Here is an 18,061-nt window from a genome sequence, read left to right as displayed (position 1 = left end):
ACAGGACTCTACTGCCGGGCCGGGCTGCCGACACCACCCCAGACCCACAGCACTGTCTGGTCCCCATCACCCCAGCCCCACACCTGTATTGCTGTATTCAGACCTAGGAACATCGTAGCTAAGGGCAGGTAAGGCTTGGCTATAACGTTACAGTCGGGTAAAGGCACCTCTGTTAGTGCTCGTGCCCCATTGTTATTCTTGGGTCTCTACACATGAAATGATCATATTTTACACTCTGTTATAGCGGACAATCGGCAGTAATGGACACCATTCCCCCTGCTATGGTCCGTTATAACGAGGGTTCACTGCATAGTATTATGTGGTTTGACTGGATACAAACAACACTTTGTCATTGCACCTCGATACATTTTAGTTTAGAGATACAGCGCAGAGACAGGCCCTTCGGCCCGTGGAGTCCGTGCTGACCAGCGATCCCCGCACAGTAACACTATCCTACGCACACGAGAGGGGCAATTTACAAATTACCGAAGCCCAATTAACCTACACACCTGCACGTCTTTGGAAGCTGAGCTCCTGGAGAAAACCCATGCGGTCCCAGGAAAAGCGTACAAACTCCGTACAGACAGCACACGAGGCAGGATGGAAGCCGGGTCTCTGGCGCTGTGAGGCAGCAACTCTACCGCTGCGCCACCGTGCCGACACAAGTAACGTTAAGATACCTAAAGGGGGATTGGGAGGAGGGGCTGCCTTGGCTGGGTTTGGTCCCCATCACCTTTACAACCAGGACCAACCTTTCATTATCAGAGCATTCAAAGACCCACTGGGACGGGATAGAGTGGGTGTGGAGAGGATGTTTCCACTTGAGAGAGAGTCTGGGACCAGAGGGCACAGCCTCAGAATTAAAGGGCGTATCTTCAGAAGGAAGATTTCTTTAGTCAGAGGGTGGTGAATCTGCGGAATTCCTCGCCAGAGACAACTGTGGAGGCCAAGTCATTGGGCATAGTTAAGGCGGAGTTTGACTGATTCTTGATTAGTACGGGTGTCAGGGGTTATGGGGAGATGGCAGGAGAATGGGGTTGAGAGGGAGAGATAGATCAGTCATGAGTGAATGGCGGAGTGGACTTCACAAGAGAATAGCACAAGGCATCACGGTGGTGCAGCGGTAGAGTTGCTGCCTCACAGCGCCAGAGACCCGGGTTCCATCCTGACTATGGGTTCTGTCTGTATGGAGTTTGTACGTTCTCCCCATGACCTGTGTGGGTTTTATCTGAAACCTTCGGTTTCCTCCAACACTCCAAAGACGTACAGATTTGTAGGTTAATTGGTTTTGGTGCAAAGTAAAATTGTCGCAACTGCGCGTAGGATAGTGTTAGTGTGCGGGGATCGCTGGTCGGTGCGGACTCGGTGGGCCGAAGGGGCTGTGTCTGCACCGTAACTCTAAACAAAACTGAACTAAACTTGATGGGCCGAATGGCCTAATCTGCTATTAGAACTTATGAACATGAACTCTGGTACACGCTCCATAGTATTTCTCCATCCATTGCGATCCATTCAGATTCTTACCTGTGACGGGCAGTCCAGAGAGACGTTGGCCGTGACATCTTGGAAGTTAGACTTCTCCCCAACAGGTTGCAACTAAGTAAAAAAAAAAAGTTGTTACATTTTCTTGCTGAAGGCTGGTGAGATTGATATGTGGTCTCGACCCGAAACGTCACCCATTCCTTCCCTCCAGAGATGCTGCCTGTCCCGCTGGGTTACTCCAGCATTTTGTATCTGGTTCTTTTTCTTATCGAGTCCACACACAAGATTAGTTGTTCAGCCAGAGCTGAACACACATCTCGGCATCTGCGTACAATGGTGTCTGTCTTGTCGCATCTTGTGCTTCTTGTGTGTGGTGGTGGAAAGATTGGTGGAAGCAGGGCCGTGACGTGAGCGCTCTTTCCTTGACCCGGAGCAGGAGGTTCTACTATCTCAGGGTCTTGGTGAGACCACACCTGGATGGTCATACTTTTGCCTTTTATTGCCATAGAGGGAGTGCAGAGAAGGTTCACCAGACTGATTCCTGGGATGTCAGGACTGTCTTATGAAGAAAGACTGGATAGACCTGGTTTATACTCTCTAGAATTTAGGAGATGGAGAGGGGATCTTATAGAAACTTACAAAATTCTTAAGGGGTTGGACAGGCCAGATGCAGGAAGATTGTTCCCGATGTTGGGGAAGTCCAGGACCAGGGGTCACAGCTTAAGGATAAAGGGGAAATCCTTTAAAACCGAGATGAGAAGAACTTTTTTCACACAGAGAGTGGTGAATCTCTGGAACTTTCTGCCACAGAGGCAGTGTGAACATTGGCTATATTTAAGAGGGAGGATGCCCTTGTGGCTAGAATGCAGGAAGGCAGGTGATTGAGTGGACAGGATCATATTGGGGTGCAAGTGAAGGCCGAATGCCTATGGCAGAATGAATGTTTATGTTTCTATGACCCCGGATCTCTGAATATGTGACTTGCCTTTTGAACCCATCAAGTACTGCCCGTTATGGGTTGTACACGGCCCTAGTGAGGTATTCAAAGTAACATTAGCAAATTTGCAGATGACACAAAGCTGGGTGGCAGTGTGAACTGTGAGGAGGATGCTATTAGAATGCAGGGTGATTTGGATAGGTTGGGGAAGTGGGCAGATGCACGGCAGATGAAGTTTAATGTGGATAAATGGGAGGTTATCCACTTTGGTTGCAAAAACAGGAAGCCAGATTACTATCTAAATGGTGTCAAGTTGGGAAAAGGGGAAGTACAACGAGATCTGGGGGTCCTTGTTCATCTGTCAATGAAAGTAAGCATGCAGGTACAGCAAGCAGTGAAGAAAGCAAAAGGCATGTTGGCCTTTATAACAAGAGGAGTTGATTATAGGAGCAAAGAGGTCCTTCTGCAGTTGTACAGAGCCCTAGTGAGCCAACACCTGGAGTATTGTGTGCATAGTTTTGGTCTCCAATTCTGAGGAAGGACATTCTTGCTATTGAGGGAGTGCAGCGTAGGTTTACATGGTTAATTCACAGGATAGCAGGACTGTCATATGCTGATAGAATGGAGCGGCTGGGCTTATATACACTGGCATTTAGAGGGATGAGAGGGAACCTTATTGAAACATATAAGATTATTAAGGGCTTGGACACGCTAGAGGCAGGAAACATCTTCCCAATGTTGGGGGAGTCCAGAACCAGAGGCCACAGTTTAAGAATAAGGAGTAAGCCATTTAGAACGGAGATGAGAAAAACTTTTTCACCCAGAGAGTTGTGAATCTGTGGAATTCTCTGCGTCAGATGGCATTGGAGGCCAATTCTCTGGAGGCTTTCAAGAGAGAGTTGGATAGATCTCTTAATGAAAGCAGAGTCAGGGGATATGGGGAGGAGGCAGGAACGGGGTACTGATTGGGGATGATCAGCCATGATCACAGTGAATGGCGGTGCTGGCTCGAAAGGCCGAATGGCCTTCTCCTGCACCTATTGTCTATTGTCTATTGTCAACTCGCTGGAGTTTAGAAGGCTGAGGGGGGGACTTCATTGAAACTTACCGAATAGTGAAAGGACTGGATAGAGTGGATGTGGAGAGGATGTTTCCACTAGTGGGAGAGTCTAGGACCAGAGGTCACAGCCTCTGAATAACTTGAGAAAGGAGATGAGGAGGAATTTCTTTAGTTAGAGGGTGGTGAATCTGTGGAATTTAAGGTGGGGGATGGGAGTGGGGGGGTAAAGAAAGTCACAGTGTTGGAGTAACTCAGCGGGTCAGGCAGCATCTGTGGAGAACATGGATAGGGTACGTTTCACAGAGTGCTGGAGTAACTCAGCGGGTCAGGCAGCATCTGTGGAGAACATGGATAGGTGATGTTTCACACAGTGCTGGAGTAACTCAGCGGGTCAGGCAGCATCTGTGGAGAACATGGATAGGTGACGTTTGGGTGTGGACTCTTCTTCAGACTGATGCAGGTGTGAACATGATGGTAGAGTGGTAGAGCAGCAGGAAGCACAGATAGGGAACAGGGATACACAGCGAGGAGAAGAACCTCTTCAATGTGAGCATACCGTGCGGAGATTTCACAGTGAGAAAGAGTACAACATTTAGGTTTTCGAAAGGGCAGATTAGGGTCTGACACAGGCAAGGTACGGAAGATGGAGATGTCGCTGAGTTACTCCAGCACTTTGCAGCGTTTTGGACCAGTTGCAGGCGGGACAGGGAAGATTGGCTGATGCCAGTGTAAAGGGAGTTGCAGTAATCGAGGCGGGAGGAGATAAATGTGTGAATGATCTTTTCCAGGTCATCAAACTGGAGGAAATGTTTTATTTTAGCTATCGTCCGAAGCTGAAAGAAGCTAGCCTTTTCCACGGCATCGACTTGTTTGTCAAATTTCAATGCCGAGTCAAATATCACGGCAAGTTTTTTGACGTGAGGTTAGAGTAGTGGGGTAATGGCCTCCAAGGCTGCCTGCTATCATTTTCATTGAGTCCGAGGAGCCGTGAAGGATGGCCTCAGACTTAAGGGCCTGTCCCACTTACGCAACCTTGGCTCGCAAATGACGCAACCTCGTGGTCGCTTGAGGCATACGGGCACCGTATGGCCGCGCGGGGACGGTCCCACTTAGAAGCGCGGAGTTGTGCGGGGCTGGTCCCGAGATCGCGTGGCAGTGGCCGAAATCTTCGCGCGCCAACGTCCTGTCGGCACGCAGGCACATTGCGGTCGTACACAGCGTCTTGTAGGGCGTACACTGTGTCTTGACGGCGTACGCCTAGCGCGTGGCGTTGCGCGATGACGTCACCGTCCGGCGTGGCGTGGCGTGATGACGTCACCGCCCGACGCCGTGCGACGCCCAAATTCAGTCGTCCCGCCTCCTGCCCAGCTGATTGGTGAGTATGACGCAAATGACGTCACGCGCGTACTTAGCGCGAGCTTAGCGCGTACTTAGCGTGAACTTCGCGTGGTGCCAAACGTATGCAATCGCATGCAAGTGGGACAGGCCCTTTACTCTCGTTTAGTTGGAGGAAGTTCTGGGCCATCCAACACTTTATATCCTCGAGGCAGTGGATAAGGTTAAGTAGATCTGATCGGCTGTTGGGCTTCAGGGGGAGATAGTTGTCTCAGGAATGAACAGGAAGTCAGCTAACATCTTACCATGTTATTCCAGAGAGCTCTCGCCACCTGTGCGTGGAACCGCCTGCTCAAATGGAAGCAGTCTGGAGCAAAGAACGAGGTGTCTGGAAGTCCATTCTAAAGACAAATAGGAAAGGAGCAGAATAGGTCACTCAGCGCTGGACATCTAGAGGGGCACACTGCACAAATATCGGCACGAACCCAACTGTGTTGAAAAAATAAAAATACATTGCCGTACAGCACAGGAGATCCATCACGGGTACCGACCTCCCCACCATCAAAGGGATCTACAGGAGTCGCTGCCTCAAAGTGGCAGCCAGCATCATCAGAGACCCACACACTCATTTCACCCCTGCCATCGGGAAGAAGGTCCAGGAGCCTGAAAACTGTAACGTCCAGTTAGGCCGAACGTAGACACAAAAAGCTGGAGTAACTCAGCGGGACAGGCAGCATCTCTGGAGAGAAGGAATGGGTGGCGTTTCGGATCGAGACCCTTCTTCAGACCCGAAATGTCACCCATTCCTTCTCTCCAGAGATACTGCCTGTCCCGCGGAGTTACTCCAGCATTTTGTGTCTATCTTCAGTTTAAACCAGCATCTGCAGTTCCTTCTTACACGTCCAGTTAGGCCCTTCGGCCCAACTTGTCCATGCCGACCATCGTGCCCCATCTACACTAGTCACACCTGCCTGCGTTTGGCCCATGATTTTATACACCTCCGTAAGATCACCCCTCATCCTTCTGCACTCCAAGGAGTACAGTCCCAGCCTTCTCAACCTCTCCCTGTAGCTCAGGCCCTTGAGTCCTGGCAGCATCTGGATGGGCCGAATGTCCTAATTCTGCTGCTAAGCCCTTTTGAACATGTCAGAGGGGGTCTTCAGATTCCACAATAAACAGGCATTATCACTTACTTCCAAAATCGGGATCTTGACGTGATGAAAGAAAGGCTGCAAGACGACGGTGAAATCTTCTCGAGTTTCGTACCTGCCTGACTCAACGAGCATTCGGGTGTGGTGCTGAGGAGAGGCAAGGGGCGGGGATAGAGGGCAGGAAAAGAAGCTGGTGAATGCCGATCCACAGTCAGGGCCCCACTGAGTCCGCGCCGACCAGCGATCCCCGCACACTGACTCTATCCAACACACACACACTAGGGACAATTTGTCTGAAGAAGGGTCTCGACCCGAAACGTCACCCATTCCTTCTCTCCAGAGATGCTGCCTGTCCCGCTGAGTTACTCCAGCATTTTGTGCCTATCTTCAATTCCTCCTCCCATTCCGAATCCGACCTCTCTGTCCTGGGCCTCCTCCGTGGCCAGAGTGAGCACCACCGGAAATTGGAGGAGCAGCACCTCATATTCCACTTGGGCAGTCTGCACCCTAGCGGCATAAACATTGACTTCTCCAATATTCGGTAGCCCTTGCTGTCTCCTCCACTTCTCAGCTCTCCCTCAGCCATCGGGCTCCTCCTCTTCCTTTCTCCTTTCTTCTCATAGCATGCAACAAAAGCTTTACACTGTACAAAAGCTTTTCCATGACAATAATAATGAACTAAGCCACGTTTAATCAACGTCGATTTTTCTGAGTCACTCGAGGATAGAGTAAAGCTAAAGTTATTGTATAGGAGTTGGGAGGTCATGTTGCAGTTGTATCAGACGTTGGTGAGACCGCATTTAATTGTGTTCAGTTCTGGGCACCATGTTATAGGAAAGATATTGTCAAGCTGGAAAGGGTTCAGAGAGGATTTACGAGGATGTTGCCAGGACTAGAGGGTGTGAGCTATAGGGAGAGGTTGTGTAGGCTGGGTCTCTATTCCTTGGAGCGCAGGAGGATGAGGGGTGATCTTATAGAGGTGTACAAAATCATGAGATGAATAGATCAGGTAGATGCACAGAGTCTCTTGCCCAGAGTAGGGGAATCGAGGACCTGAGGACATAGGTTTATGGTGAAGGGGAAAAGATTTCATAGGAATCCGAGGGGTAACATTTTCACACAAAGGGTGGTTGGTGTATGCAATAAGATACCAGAGGAGGTAGTTGAGGCTGGGACTATCCTAACATTTAAAAAACAATTAAACAAATACATGGATAGGACATATTTGGGGGGATATGGATCAAATGCAGGAAGGTGGGACGAGTGTAGATGAGAGATGTTGGCCGGTGGGGCAGGTTGGGCTGAAGGGCCTGTTTCCACACTGTATCACTCTATGACTCTGAATTGTGGAGACGGGTGTCAGGGGTTATGGGAGGGAAGGCAGGAGGGTGGGGTTAGGAGGGAGGGATAGATCAGCCATGATTGAATGGCAGACTTGATGGGCCAAATGGCCTAATTCTGCTCCTGCAGAGCTGCCAACTCTCACGCATTGAGTGTGAGACTCACGCATTTTGCCCAATTCTCACGCTCTCACGCTGATCACAGAATTTCTCACGCTCTGTTACGCTCTATTTCAAAACTAATATCAACTGCATGGGCCGCGGGTGTTGGAGAGCCGGGGTTAAGGGAGGGATGGAAGCAGAAGCAGCGGCGGGGACAGATGCGGACGGGGAGACGGGGCTGGCGAGTGTTTGCCGGGCTAGCGAGTCACTCGCTGCTGCTCCGGCCATGGAGCTGTCTCAGTGCAAGAGTCCCGGGCCGTCGGAGGCGTCGGAAGCATTGCACCGCTGCCGTGAGAGTCTCTGTGCCGAATTCGCCCTGGTGACCGGCATGGACCAGGCTGCGGCTCGGTGCATCCTGGAGGACAACCAGTGAAAGTAGGTACCAAGCACTGGGTAGAAACGATGGAAGATAGTGGACTTCAAATGGGGATGGTTGGAGAAAGCATCCTGCTTGCCTGCTAGATTTTCACTTACTGCAACTGCAGGAAAAATGTTCCCGATGTTGGGGGAGTTCAGAACCAGGGGCCACAGTTTAAGAATAAAGGGTAGGCCATTTAGGACTGAGATGAGGACAAACGTTCTTCACCCAGAGAGTTGTGAATCTGTGGAATTCTCTGCCAGAAGGCAGTGGAGGCCAATTCACTGGATGTTTTCAAGAGACAGTTACATTTAGCTCTTGGGGCTAACGGAATCAAGGGATATGGGGAAAAAACAGGGAAAAAGTACTGATTTTAGATGAACAGCCATGATCATATTGAATGGCAGTGCTGGCTCGAAGGGCTGCACCTATTTTCTATGTTTCTATGCTTGAGTATATGGCAATAAGACTCAACCACTTGATTTTGAAGCATTCATGCATGGTGGAGGTATAATGTAGTCATAGAGTGATACAGTGTGAAAACAGGCCCTTCAGCCCAACTTGCCCACACCCGCCAACATGTCCCAGCTACGCCACCTGCTTTTGGTCCATATCCCTCCAAACCTGTCCTATTAAATGGTGGGATAGTCCCTGCCTCAACTACCTCCTCTGGCAGCTTGTTCCATACACCCACCACCCTTTGTGTGGAAAAGGTTACCCATTAAAAAGTTACCTCTTAAAAACACCAAACAAAATACATTGAAATTATACTTCTACAATGCCCTAAAACATGATTTTAACATCAAATTTGAAAAAGACCCTACTCTGGGAGGGGACACACCACTCTTCCACACCCTCCCCCCACTCGTTTGATTCACTCCCTCGCCAAGTACCATATCAAGGCCCGTGATCAGTAAACGCTCAGCCTCCCCACTTTTAAAAACGTCCCGTGGCCCCTGGTTCAGACTGAGATCACTGCCAGATGTGAGCGGGGAACTGAGGCCAGTTGTCCGTGATGCCTGGATCCCAATGCTCAGCGCGTCGTGTTTCGGAGTTGCCTAATGTTATTGATTTGTAATTAGCCTGATTTGTAATTAGTTTACTTTAATTTATTAATTCGGAATATCCAGGGGGATGGGATAAGTGTAATATTAAAATGACATGCAAGGTGTCAGGCTGTCTGTCACAACATAAGCCCCGATAACCCATTATTTCCTTCAGTTAAATATTGGCAAGGTACCACTATTGTCATTTGCTACTCAACTATTATGTTTGTTTAGCTCACTAACTATTTCTAAATCCCCCCCCCCCCCCCCCCCAAATTCCTTTGACAGGTTGAATAGAAATGTCCCCAATCTCATTGTTTTATTAATTGAACACGTAGATGAACATCCTCAAGGATTCTGATTCAGATGCGATGTTTAAGAGCTTGCTCAAAGAAGGGGCATATTTTAAAGGAGTGACAGAGATACTTCCAGGGGAATGTGTGAGGAGGTTATTATTTGTCTTTAGTTTTAGCTTAAACCAGGAAATCTGAAGTTTCAAAGTTTAATATAGTAATTGTGCTGATACTGACTCCAACCAACCACGTAATGAGTATCATCTATTCTGGAGGTTTTATTTTTCTGATGCCATTTAAACTTCACTTGGATTTCAATCACTTCAATGTAAAAGTAATTGGGAATATGGAGGATTGGAACAAAGATTTTCCCTTGGTACATATTAACTGTAATATAATAATGTATGAGTGTTGGTAGGTGCAATCAAAACAAAGATCTTTTTTTATCATTGTGTTATGAATATCACAGAAAATATGATGTACTCTCAAGATCACATTAAATAGAATATTATTGCTTAAATATATAGTTATTGGACTTTGCATTTCGGAAAAGTCCCAGCTGAGAGGAAGACAGCAAAATATTGATAATATTTGGGTGAAAATGACTTCAGGCCAGTTTGTTAGGGAAATTAAGGAAATTGTAACAGGATATTAAACAGCTGAGTGAGTAAAATTTTATGGATGAGAAATTTTGTTCAACCATTTGATGACTTCTTTGACAAAGTAACTAGCATGTTTGATAACAAGGAAGCCAATGGATGTAGCATATTTTGTTATACAAAATTTAGTCCATGAAGTGACCCAAAAAGATTACCGCATTTGATAAGCACCTGTGGACTTGAACGTAATAGGTTCAGATATTGGGCTTTATGTGTGGGCCAGATATATTGTCAGTGCAGAGGGGCTCAGAGCAAGGCAAAATGTGCATCCAGACTCAAGGTCTGGAATAGTACTAGGTGTGCAGTCAAAGCTGGGACCAGGGGGGTGTTCAACACTGGGAATCTAAGCAGGTAAGCAGCTATGATCAGGGTAGAATAGGGGGGGCAGGTGTAAGGCTGGACTCAGGGTCAGGAATGAGAGAAGGTATGCAACTGAAGTCAGGGTCAGGAGTAGTACCAGGTGTGCAGTGAGACCCAGGTTGGTCAACATGGGCCAAGTGCTTGATTATAATCTGATTTCCATACATGAATACACTAAGATCATTCATGTGCTGCACCTGTTGATCAGAGCCTGGTTCTACTGTGGAATGTAATTTAGCCTAACCTTATTCATAGCTAATCCAATTTAAAGCATAAATAATGCATTCAAGTATGTTAAAAGCCTCGCTATAGTATAAACCAGATTGCACAATTTCAAGCTGAAAAATGAAAAAGCTCCATACCAGTGGGAGGGGAGGACACCCCCTCCCACACTCTCCCCCTAACCTCCCCCCCCCCCCCCCCCCCCCCCCCGCTACACTCCCTCGGGCTTGATCTCTCATAAATTTCTCACTCCCACCTCTCACCCAATGTTGGCACCCCTGGCTCCTATGACTTGTGAACATGACCGTATGAGATACCTGGTAGGCCCTGTTGGCTTCAGACATCATCTCCAGCTCTGCAGAGTTCTCAGTGGGCTTCACCACACAGTAGCACAACATCCTGCAAGTGAACGGCGGACAAGTTACTCAGCGCAGACTTTATTCTTCACGCCACCTATTCCCTCGGTTTGAGCACCCATCTCCAGGAGCGCTAATCCAGTACAATATCCCCTGGGATCTGTGGTGTGCAGAGTCACAGCACGGAGTCAAGCCCTTTGGCCCAACTTGCCCACACCCCACCTACACTAGTCCCACCTGCCCGCATTTGGCCCATATCCCTCCAAACCTGTCCTATCCATGTACCTTTCAAATATTGTGATGGAACCTGTTTAAACTACCTCCTCCGGCAGCTCGTTCCATACACCCACCATCCTTTGTGCAAAAAAAAAGAGTTGCCACTCAGGTTCCTATTAAATCTATCCCCTCCACACCCCTCACCATAAACCTGTGTCCTCTGGTCCTCGATTCCACTACGCTGGGTGACAGACTCTGCTTAAGAACCATTCAATTGATGTCGTCAGCCAAGTTCCACAACAGAAAATCCTTCCGACTAATAATGACTACTTGGTCACACCACATGACGCAAAGTGTCTTCACCGAATGAAATGTCTTCACCATAATGTTGAATTTTGAATTCTCCAATTTTAGGTAACAGCGCACCCCATTTGTTCTCCACCCGTCCTCTCTCTCAGGACCCCAGTGTGTGCGCCCCAGCCCATTCTTTTCAATTTTACTTCCTCCCCCATTCCTCTCTTTCATAACCTTGGCCCTGACCCATTCCTGCCTGGCCCGCTGCATGACTCCAGCACTCTGTGAAACGTCACCTATCCATGTTCTCCACAGATGCTGCCTGACCCACTGAGTTACTCCAGCACTCTGTGCAACATCACCTAACCATTTTCTCCACAGATGGTGCCTGACCCACAGAGTTACTCCAGCACTCTGCGAAACGTCACCTATTCATGTTCTCCACAGATGCTGCCTGACCCGCTGAGTTACTCCAGCACTCTGTGAAACGTCACCTATCCATGTTCTCCACAGATGCTGCCTGACCCACTGAGTTACTCCAGCACTCTGTGAAATGTCACCTATCCATGTTCTCCACAGATGCCGCCTGACCCGCTGAGTTACTCCAGCACTCTGTGCCTTTTTTTAGTGAACTAGCAGTTCCCTGTATAACCTATCAGCAATGCTAACCTTATCTGCTCTGGCTAACATAAGATATCTCTAACCTGCCCTTTGAATTACCCACATTTTCAACTTTCAAGGTTTAAAAACTGGCAAGAAATTTTCGAGAGAAGGGATAAATACCATTTTGGGTCGAGACCCTTCTTCAGACTCAAGAAATGATCACATTGAATGGCGGTGCTGACTCGAAGGGCCGAATGGCCTACTCCTGCACCTTTTGTCTATTGTCTTTTGAAAGGTCTGAATGTCTGAAGAAGAATCCTGAGCCAAAACGTGACCCATTCCTTCTCTCCAGAGATGCTGCCTGGCCTGCTGAGTCACTCCAGCATTTTGTGTCTATCTTTGCTGTAAAAAAGCATCTGCAGTTCCTTCCTACATGAAATACATATGTTAGTTGCAATTACTGTACCTCATTAGTACTCTGGGGCAGTTCAGCCTCTTGTCCTGATAAAGGCTTCTCAATGGAATGAGCTGCAATACTTCGATTAGGTTGACAAAAGCTCTGGGAACCTAAGGAAGTTTAGTTAAACGTCAACATTTAAAGCATTCAGAATTCAGAGATACAGCATGGAAACATTTTGTTCCACACACCACGCCCACGCCCATCACCCGTTCACTAGTTCTATCCTTCAAACTAGGGACAATTTACTGAAGCCAATTAACCTACAAATCTGCAAGTCTTATGCAGATAATATATATAAGCATTGGATAAACAGGGTCTGATTAGGAACAGTCAACACGGATTTGTGCCTGGAAGGTCATGTTTGACTAATCTTCTTGAATTTTTTGAAGAGGTTACTCGGGAAATTGATGAGGGTAAAGCAGTGGATGTTGTCTATATGGACTTTAGTAAGGCCTTTGACAAGGTTCCTCACGGAAGGTTGGTTAAGAAGGTTCAATGGTTGGGTATTAATGGTGTAGCAAGATGGATTCAACAGTGGCTGAATGGGAGATGCCAGAGAGTAATGGTGGATGGTTGTTTGTCGGGTTAGAGGCAGGTGACTAGTGGGGTGCCACAGGGATCTGTGTTGGGTCCTTTGTTGTTTGTCATGTACATCAATGATCTGGATGATGGTGTGGTAAATTGGATTAGTAAGTATGCAGATGATACTAAGATAGGTGGGGTTGTGAATAATGAAGTAGATTTTCAAAGTCTACAGAGAGATTTATGCCAGTTGGAAGAGTGGGCTGAAAGATGGCAGATGGAGTTTAATGCTGATAAGTGTGAGATGCTACATCTTGCCAGGACAAATCAAAATAGGACGTACATGGTAAATGGTAGGGAATTGAAGAATGCGGGTGAACAGAGGGATCTGGGAATAACTGTGCGCAGTTCCCTGAAAGTGGAATCTCATGTAGATAGGGTGGTAAAGAAAGCTTTTGGTGTGCTGGCCTTTATAAATCAGAGCATTGAGTATAGAAGTTGGGATGTAATGTTAAAATTGTACAAGGCATTGGTGAGGCCAATTTTGGAGTATGGTGTACAATTTTGGTCGCCTAATTATAGGAAGGATGTCAACAAAATAGAGAGAGTAAGGAGGAGATTTACTAGAATGTTGCCTGGGTTTCAGCAACTAAGTTACAGAGAAAGGTTGAACAAGTTAGGGCTTTATTCTTTGGAGCGCAGAAGGTTAAGGGGGGACTTGATAGAGCTCTTTAAAATGATGAGAGGGATAGACAGAGTTGACGTGGATAAGCTTTTCCCACTGAGAGTAGGGAAGATTCAAACAAGGGGACATGACTTGAGAATTAAGGGACAGAAGTTTAGGGGTAAGATGAGGGGGAACTTCTTTACTCAGAGAGTGGTAGCTGTGTGGAATGAGCTTCCAGTGAAGGTCCAGTGGAGGCAGGTTCGTTTTTATAATTTAAAAATAAATTGGATAGTTATAAGGACGGGAAAGGAATGGAGGGTTATGGTCTGAGCGCAGGTATATGGGACTAGGGGAGAATACGTGTTCGGCACGGACTAGAAGGGTCGAGATGGCCTGTTTCCGTGCTGTAATTGTTATATGGTTATATGGTCTTTGGAATGTGGGAGGAAACCGGAGCACCCGGAGAAAGCCCCACGCAGGTCACGGGGAGAACGTACAAACTCCGTACAGACAGCACCTGCAGTCGGGATCGGACCCGGGTCTCCAGCGCTGCATGCGCTGTAAGGCAGCAACTCTACCGCTGCACCACCGTGACCACTCTCTCGCATGCAAAGTGGTTAATAAAGCATTGATGATCAAACAGGGTCTCTGGCGCTGTGAGGCAGCAACTCGATCGCTGCGCCACCAGTCTTGAGATGTTTGCATAGCAGGCGGAACAAAGCTTTTCACTGTTTCACAGAACATGTAACTATAACAAACCTCAACCTGTATGGTGACCTCCTAGAAATGTTTATTCGAGCCACTGCACGATTTTATTCTCAAGACGCCAGCGTCAAACATTAGATCAATTTACCTCGGGCAACAGACGGGGACATTGGGCGGCTGTCAGCTGGTTGTGGTCCGCTACACCAGGATTATCAATCGATCAATCAATCAATTTCATTTGTATATCACATTTAAAAATTGTGTGTAGTTTTGGTCCCCTAATTTGAGGAAGGACATTCTTGCTATTGAGGGAGTGCAGTGTAGGTTTACAAGGATAATTCCCGGGATGGCAGGACTGTCATGCTGAGAGAATGGAGCAGCTGGGCGTGTACACTCTGGAGTTTAGAAGGATGAGAGGGGATCTTATTGAAACATATAAGATTGTTAAGGGCTTGGACACACTAGAGGCAGGAAACATGTTCCCGATGTTGGGGGAGTCCAGTACCAGGGGCCACAGTTTAAGAATAAGGGGTAAGCCATTTAGAATGGAGACGAGGAAACACTTTTTCTCACAGAGAGTGGTGAGTCTGTGGAATTCTCTGTGGAAGCAGGTTCTCTGGATGTGTTCAAGAGAGAGCTAGATAGGGCTCTTAAAAATAGCGGAGTCAGGGGATATGGGGAGGAGGCAGGAACGGGGTACTGATTGGGGATGATCAGCCATGATCGCATTGAATGGCGGTGCTGGCTCGAAGGGCCGAATGGCGTACTCCTGCACCTGTTGTCTATTGTCTATTGTCTAAAAACAACTCACGTTGACCAAAGTGCTTTACATCAGTGCAGGGACTAACATGCTACATACAGTGGTAAACAGATCTAACAATACATACATAAACTGATTACAGCGCCCCATCAGAGGGGCTCAAAAACGCTAGGGAGTAGAAACGCTAGAAATCGGTTTTGAGCCTCGACTTAAAGGAGTCGATGGAGGGGGCAGTTCTGATGAGGATAGCAGGGATGATGTTCCACAGTCTAGGAGCTGCAACCGCAAAAGCGCGGTCACCCCTGAGCTTAAACCTAGACCGCGGGATAGTCAGTAGCCCCGATCTGAGGGACCTGGAGGTGGAGTGGTGGGTTAGAAGATTTTTGATATAGGAGGGGGAAAGCACGTTAATTATAATGAACCTACCTCACTGTGGAGGATATCCAGCGCTTCCTCAATCCGCTTGGCAAAGTTTATCGCAGAAAAATAGGCCTGGGAGGACGAAACGGGGAACGGGTTTAAGGTCAGCAATCTATAAATACGTGGAGCCAAGAGACCACGGGCGAAAGTGGCTGTGATGTTCTTTAGTTTAGTTTAGTTTTAGTTTACAGATACAGCGTGGAAACAGGCCCTTCGGCCCACCGGGTCTGTGCCGACCAGCGATCCCCGCACACTAACACCATCCTACACCCACTAGGGACAATTTTTACATTTACACCAAGCCAATTAACCTAGAAACCTGGGAGTGTGGGAGGAAACCGAAGACCTCGGAGAAAACCCACGCAGGTCACGGGGAGAACGTACAAACTCCGTACAGACAGCACCCGTAGTCGGGATCGAACCTGGGTCTCCGGCGCTGCATTCGCTGTAAGGCCCCTGTCCCACTTAGGAAACCTGAACAGAAACCTCTGGACACTTTGCGCCCCACCCAAGATTTCCGTGCGGTTCCCGGAGGTTGCAGGTGGTTCCCGGAGGTTGCAGGTGGTTGCCGGAGGTTGCAGGTAGTGGAAGCTGGGAGGGAGACTGACAAAAATCTCCGGGGACCTCCGGGAACCGCACGGAAACCTTGGGTGGGGCACAAAGTCTGTATCTCTAAACAAAACCACATAAACTAAATACCCATGGTATAGTGTTTGGCAGAGTTGGCTGAGTGAGGAATGCCATTCTGGACACTCTCGACCCGACATGTCACCTATCCATGTTCTCCAGAGATGCTATCTGACCCGCTGAGTTACTCCAGCACTCTGTGTCTCCACAGGTACATAGATAGGACAGGTATAGAGGGGTATGGGCCAAACACATGAAGGTGGGACTAGTATAGATGGGCTATGCTGGTCGGTGTGGGCAAGTTGGGCCGAAGGGCCTGTTTCCACGCTGTTTCACCCCACAGCTCTATAAATGAATCTCTCAATTTCCTGAGCATTTTCGCGAATTGAATCTATTTAAATATACAGCATGGAAACAGACACTTCAGCTCACCGTGCCAACTATTGTTTGCCCGTTTACACAAATTCTATGCTATCCCATTTTTGCATACACTCCCTGCACACTTAGGGTAAGTTGATAGAGGCCAATTGACCTACATATCCGTGCGTCTTTGGGAGTCTGGGAGGAAACCGGAGCACCCGGAGAAAACCCATGCGGTCATAGGCAGAACGTGCAAACGCCGTAAAGAGATTAAGATGCCCAGGTGAGATCCCCGATATCCCTTCAGACCCGGGACATTCCTGTCCCACTGCACACTGAGAGAGAAGGGCTGGGTTACCGAATCCGTGCAGAAATTGCACAAGTCGTTTCCCCCGATAAACACATTTATTATCTTCCAGTCATTCAGAAAATCGATTTTCTGTAAAAGAAAGCAAGAAAGACACGTTTAGAAAGGACACGGGGAGGAATCTCCTTAGCCACAAGGTGGTGAATTTGTGGAATTCATTGCTACTGATGTCTGGGGAGATCGGCATTGGGCATTTTTAGGTATGTGTAGATTGACAAATCTAAATAGGAAGCAGAGAGTGGGGATAAATGGTTCATACTCGGGATGGCAACCGGTAACTAGCGGGGTTCCGCAAGGGTCGGTGCTGGGACCCCAGTTGTTCACAATTTATATAAATGATTTGGAGGAGGGAACCAAGTGTAATATATCAAAATTTGCGGACGATACAAAAATGGGAGGAAAAGTAGGGGATGAGGAGGATAGGAAGAGTCTGCAAAAGGATATAGATAAGCTAGGTGAGTGGGCAACAACTTGGCAGATGAAATTTAATACTAATAAATGTGAAGTCATTCACTTTGGGAAAAAAAATGATAGGGCAAGTTATTTTCTAAATGAGGAGGAGCTGCGTTGTAATGCAACGCAAAGGGATCTAGGGGTATTAGTACATGAATCACTGAAAGTTAGTATGCAGGTGCAGCAAGCAATCAGGAAGGCCAATGGAGTTTTGGCCTTTATTGCTAGGGGGATTGAGTATAAAAACACGGAGGTCTTGCTGCAGCTGTACACAGTATTAGTGAGACCACATTTGGAATACTGTGTACAGTTCTGGGGTCCATACTTAAGAAAGGATGTACTAGCCCTGGAGGCAGTGCAGCGAAGGTTTACAAGATTAATTCCTGCAATGAGGGGATTGACATATGAGGAAAGGTTAAGTAGGCTGGAACTCTACTCTTTGGAGTTTAGAAGAATGAGAGGCGATCTCATTGAAACATATAAGATCGTGAGGGGCCTTGATCGGGTGGATGCCCCAAGGATGTTCCCAATGATCGGGGAAACTAGAACTAGGGGACATAGTTGCAGAATAAGGGGGGGCTCTTTTAAAACTGAGATGAGGAAGAACTTCTTCACCCAGAGGGTGGTTAATTTATGGAATTCACTGCCCCAGGGAGCAGTGGAAGCAGAAACTTTAAATATATTTAAGACTAAAATAGATGGTTTTTTAGCTGCCAAGGGGATAAGGGGCTACGGGGAGAGGGCAGGGATATGGACCTAGGTATGGTTAGTATAGTAAGACCTGAGTGATCTCCTGGACAAGTGTCGATCGCCTAGATTGGGGTCGGAGAGGAATTTCCCGGATTT

The 18,061-nt window shown here is 47.6% G+C and overlaps 1 protein-coding gene across 2 annotated transcripts in view; it reads right to left on the bottom strand.

The window, feature by feature from the left end:
- The window catches only part of plb1 (phospholipase B1), an 81,063-nt gene that overhangs the window by 45,187 nt on the left and 17,815 nt on the right, over window positions 1–18,061 (bottom strand). For both annotated transcript variants that reach the window (XM_055630749.1, XM_055630750.1), the window contains 7 exons: window positions 16,754–16,834; window positions 15,415–15,480; window positions 12,341–12,441; window positions 10,723–10,804; window positions 6,008–6,112; window positions 5,120–5,215; window positions 1,525–1,596 (listed from right to left, as the gene is read on the bottom strand). In XM_055630749.1, coding sequence (XP_055486724.1) covers window positions 1,525–1,596; window positions 5,120–5,215; window positions 6,008–6,112; window positions 10,723–10,804; window positions 12,341–12,441; window positions 15,415–15,480; window positions 16,754–16,834 — 603 coding nt within the window. The remainder of the gene's footprint in view (window positions 1–1,524; window positions 1,597–5,119; window positions 5,216–6,007; window positions 6,113–10,722; window positions 10,805–12,340; window positions 12,442–15,414; window positions 15,481–16,753; window positions 16,835–18,061) is intronic.

Source organism: Leucoraja erinacea, unplaced genomic scaffold, assembly GCF_028641065.1.
Source record: "Leucoraja erinacea ecotype New England unplaced genomic scaffold, Leri_hhj_1 Leri_520S, whole genome shotgun sequence".
Classification (NCBI taxonomy): Eukaryota; Metazoa; Chordata; class Chondrichthyes; order Rajiformes; family Rajidae; genus Leucoraja; species Leucoraja erinaceus.
This window is presented reverse-complemented; position numbering and strand designations above follow the sequence as displayed.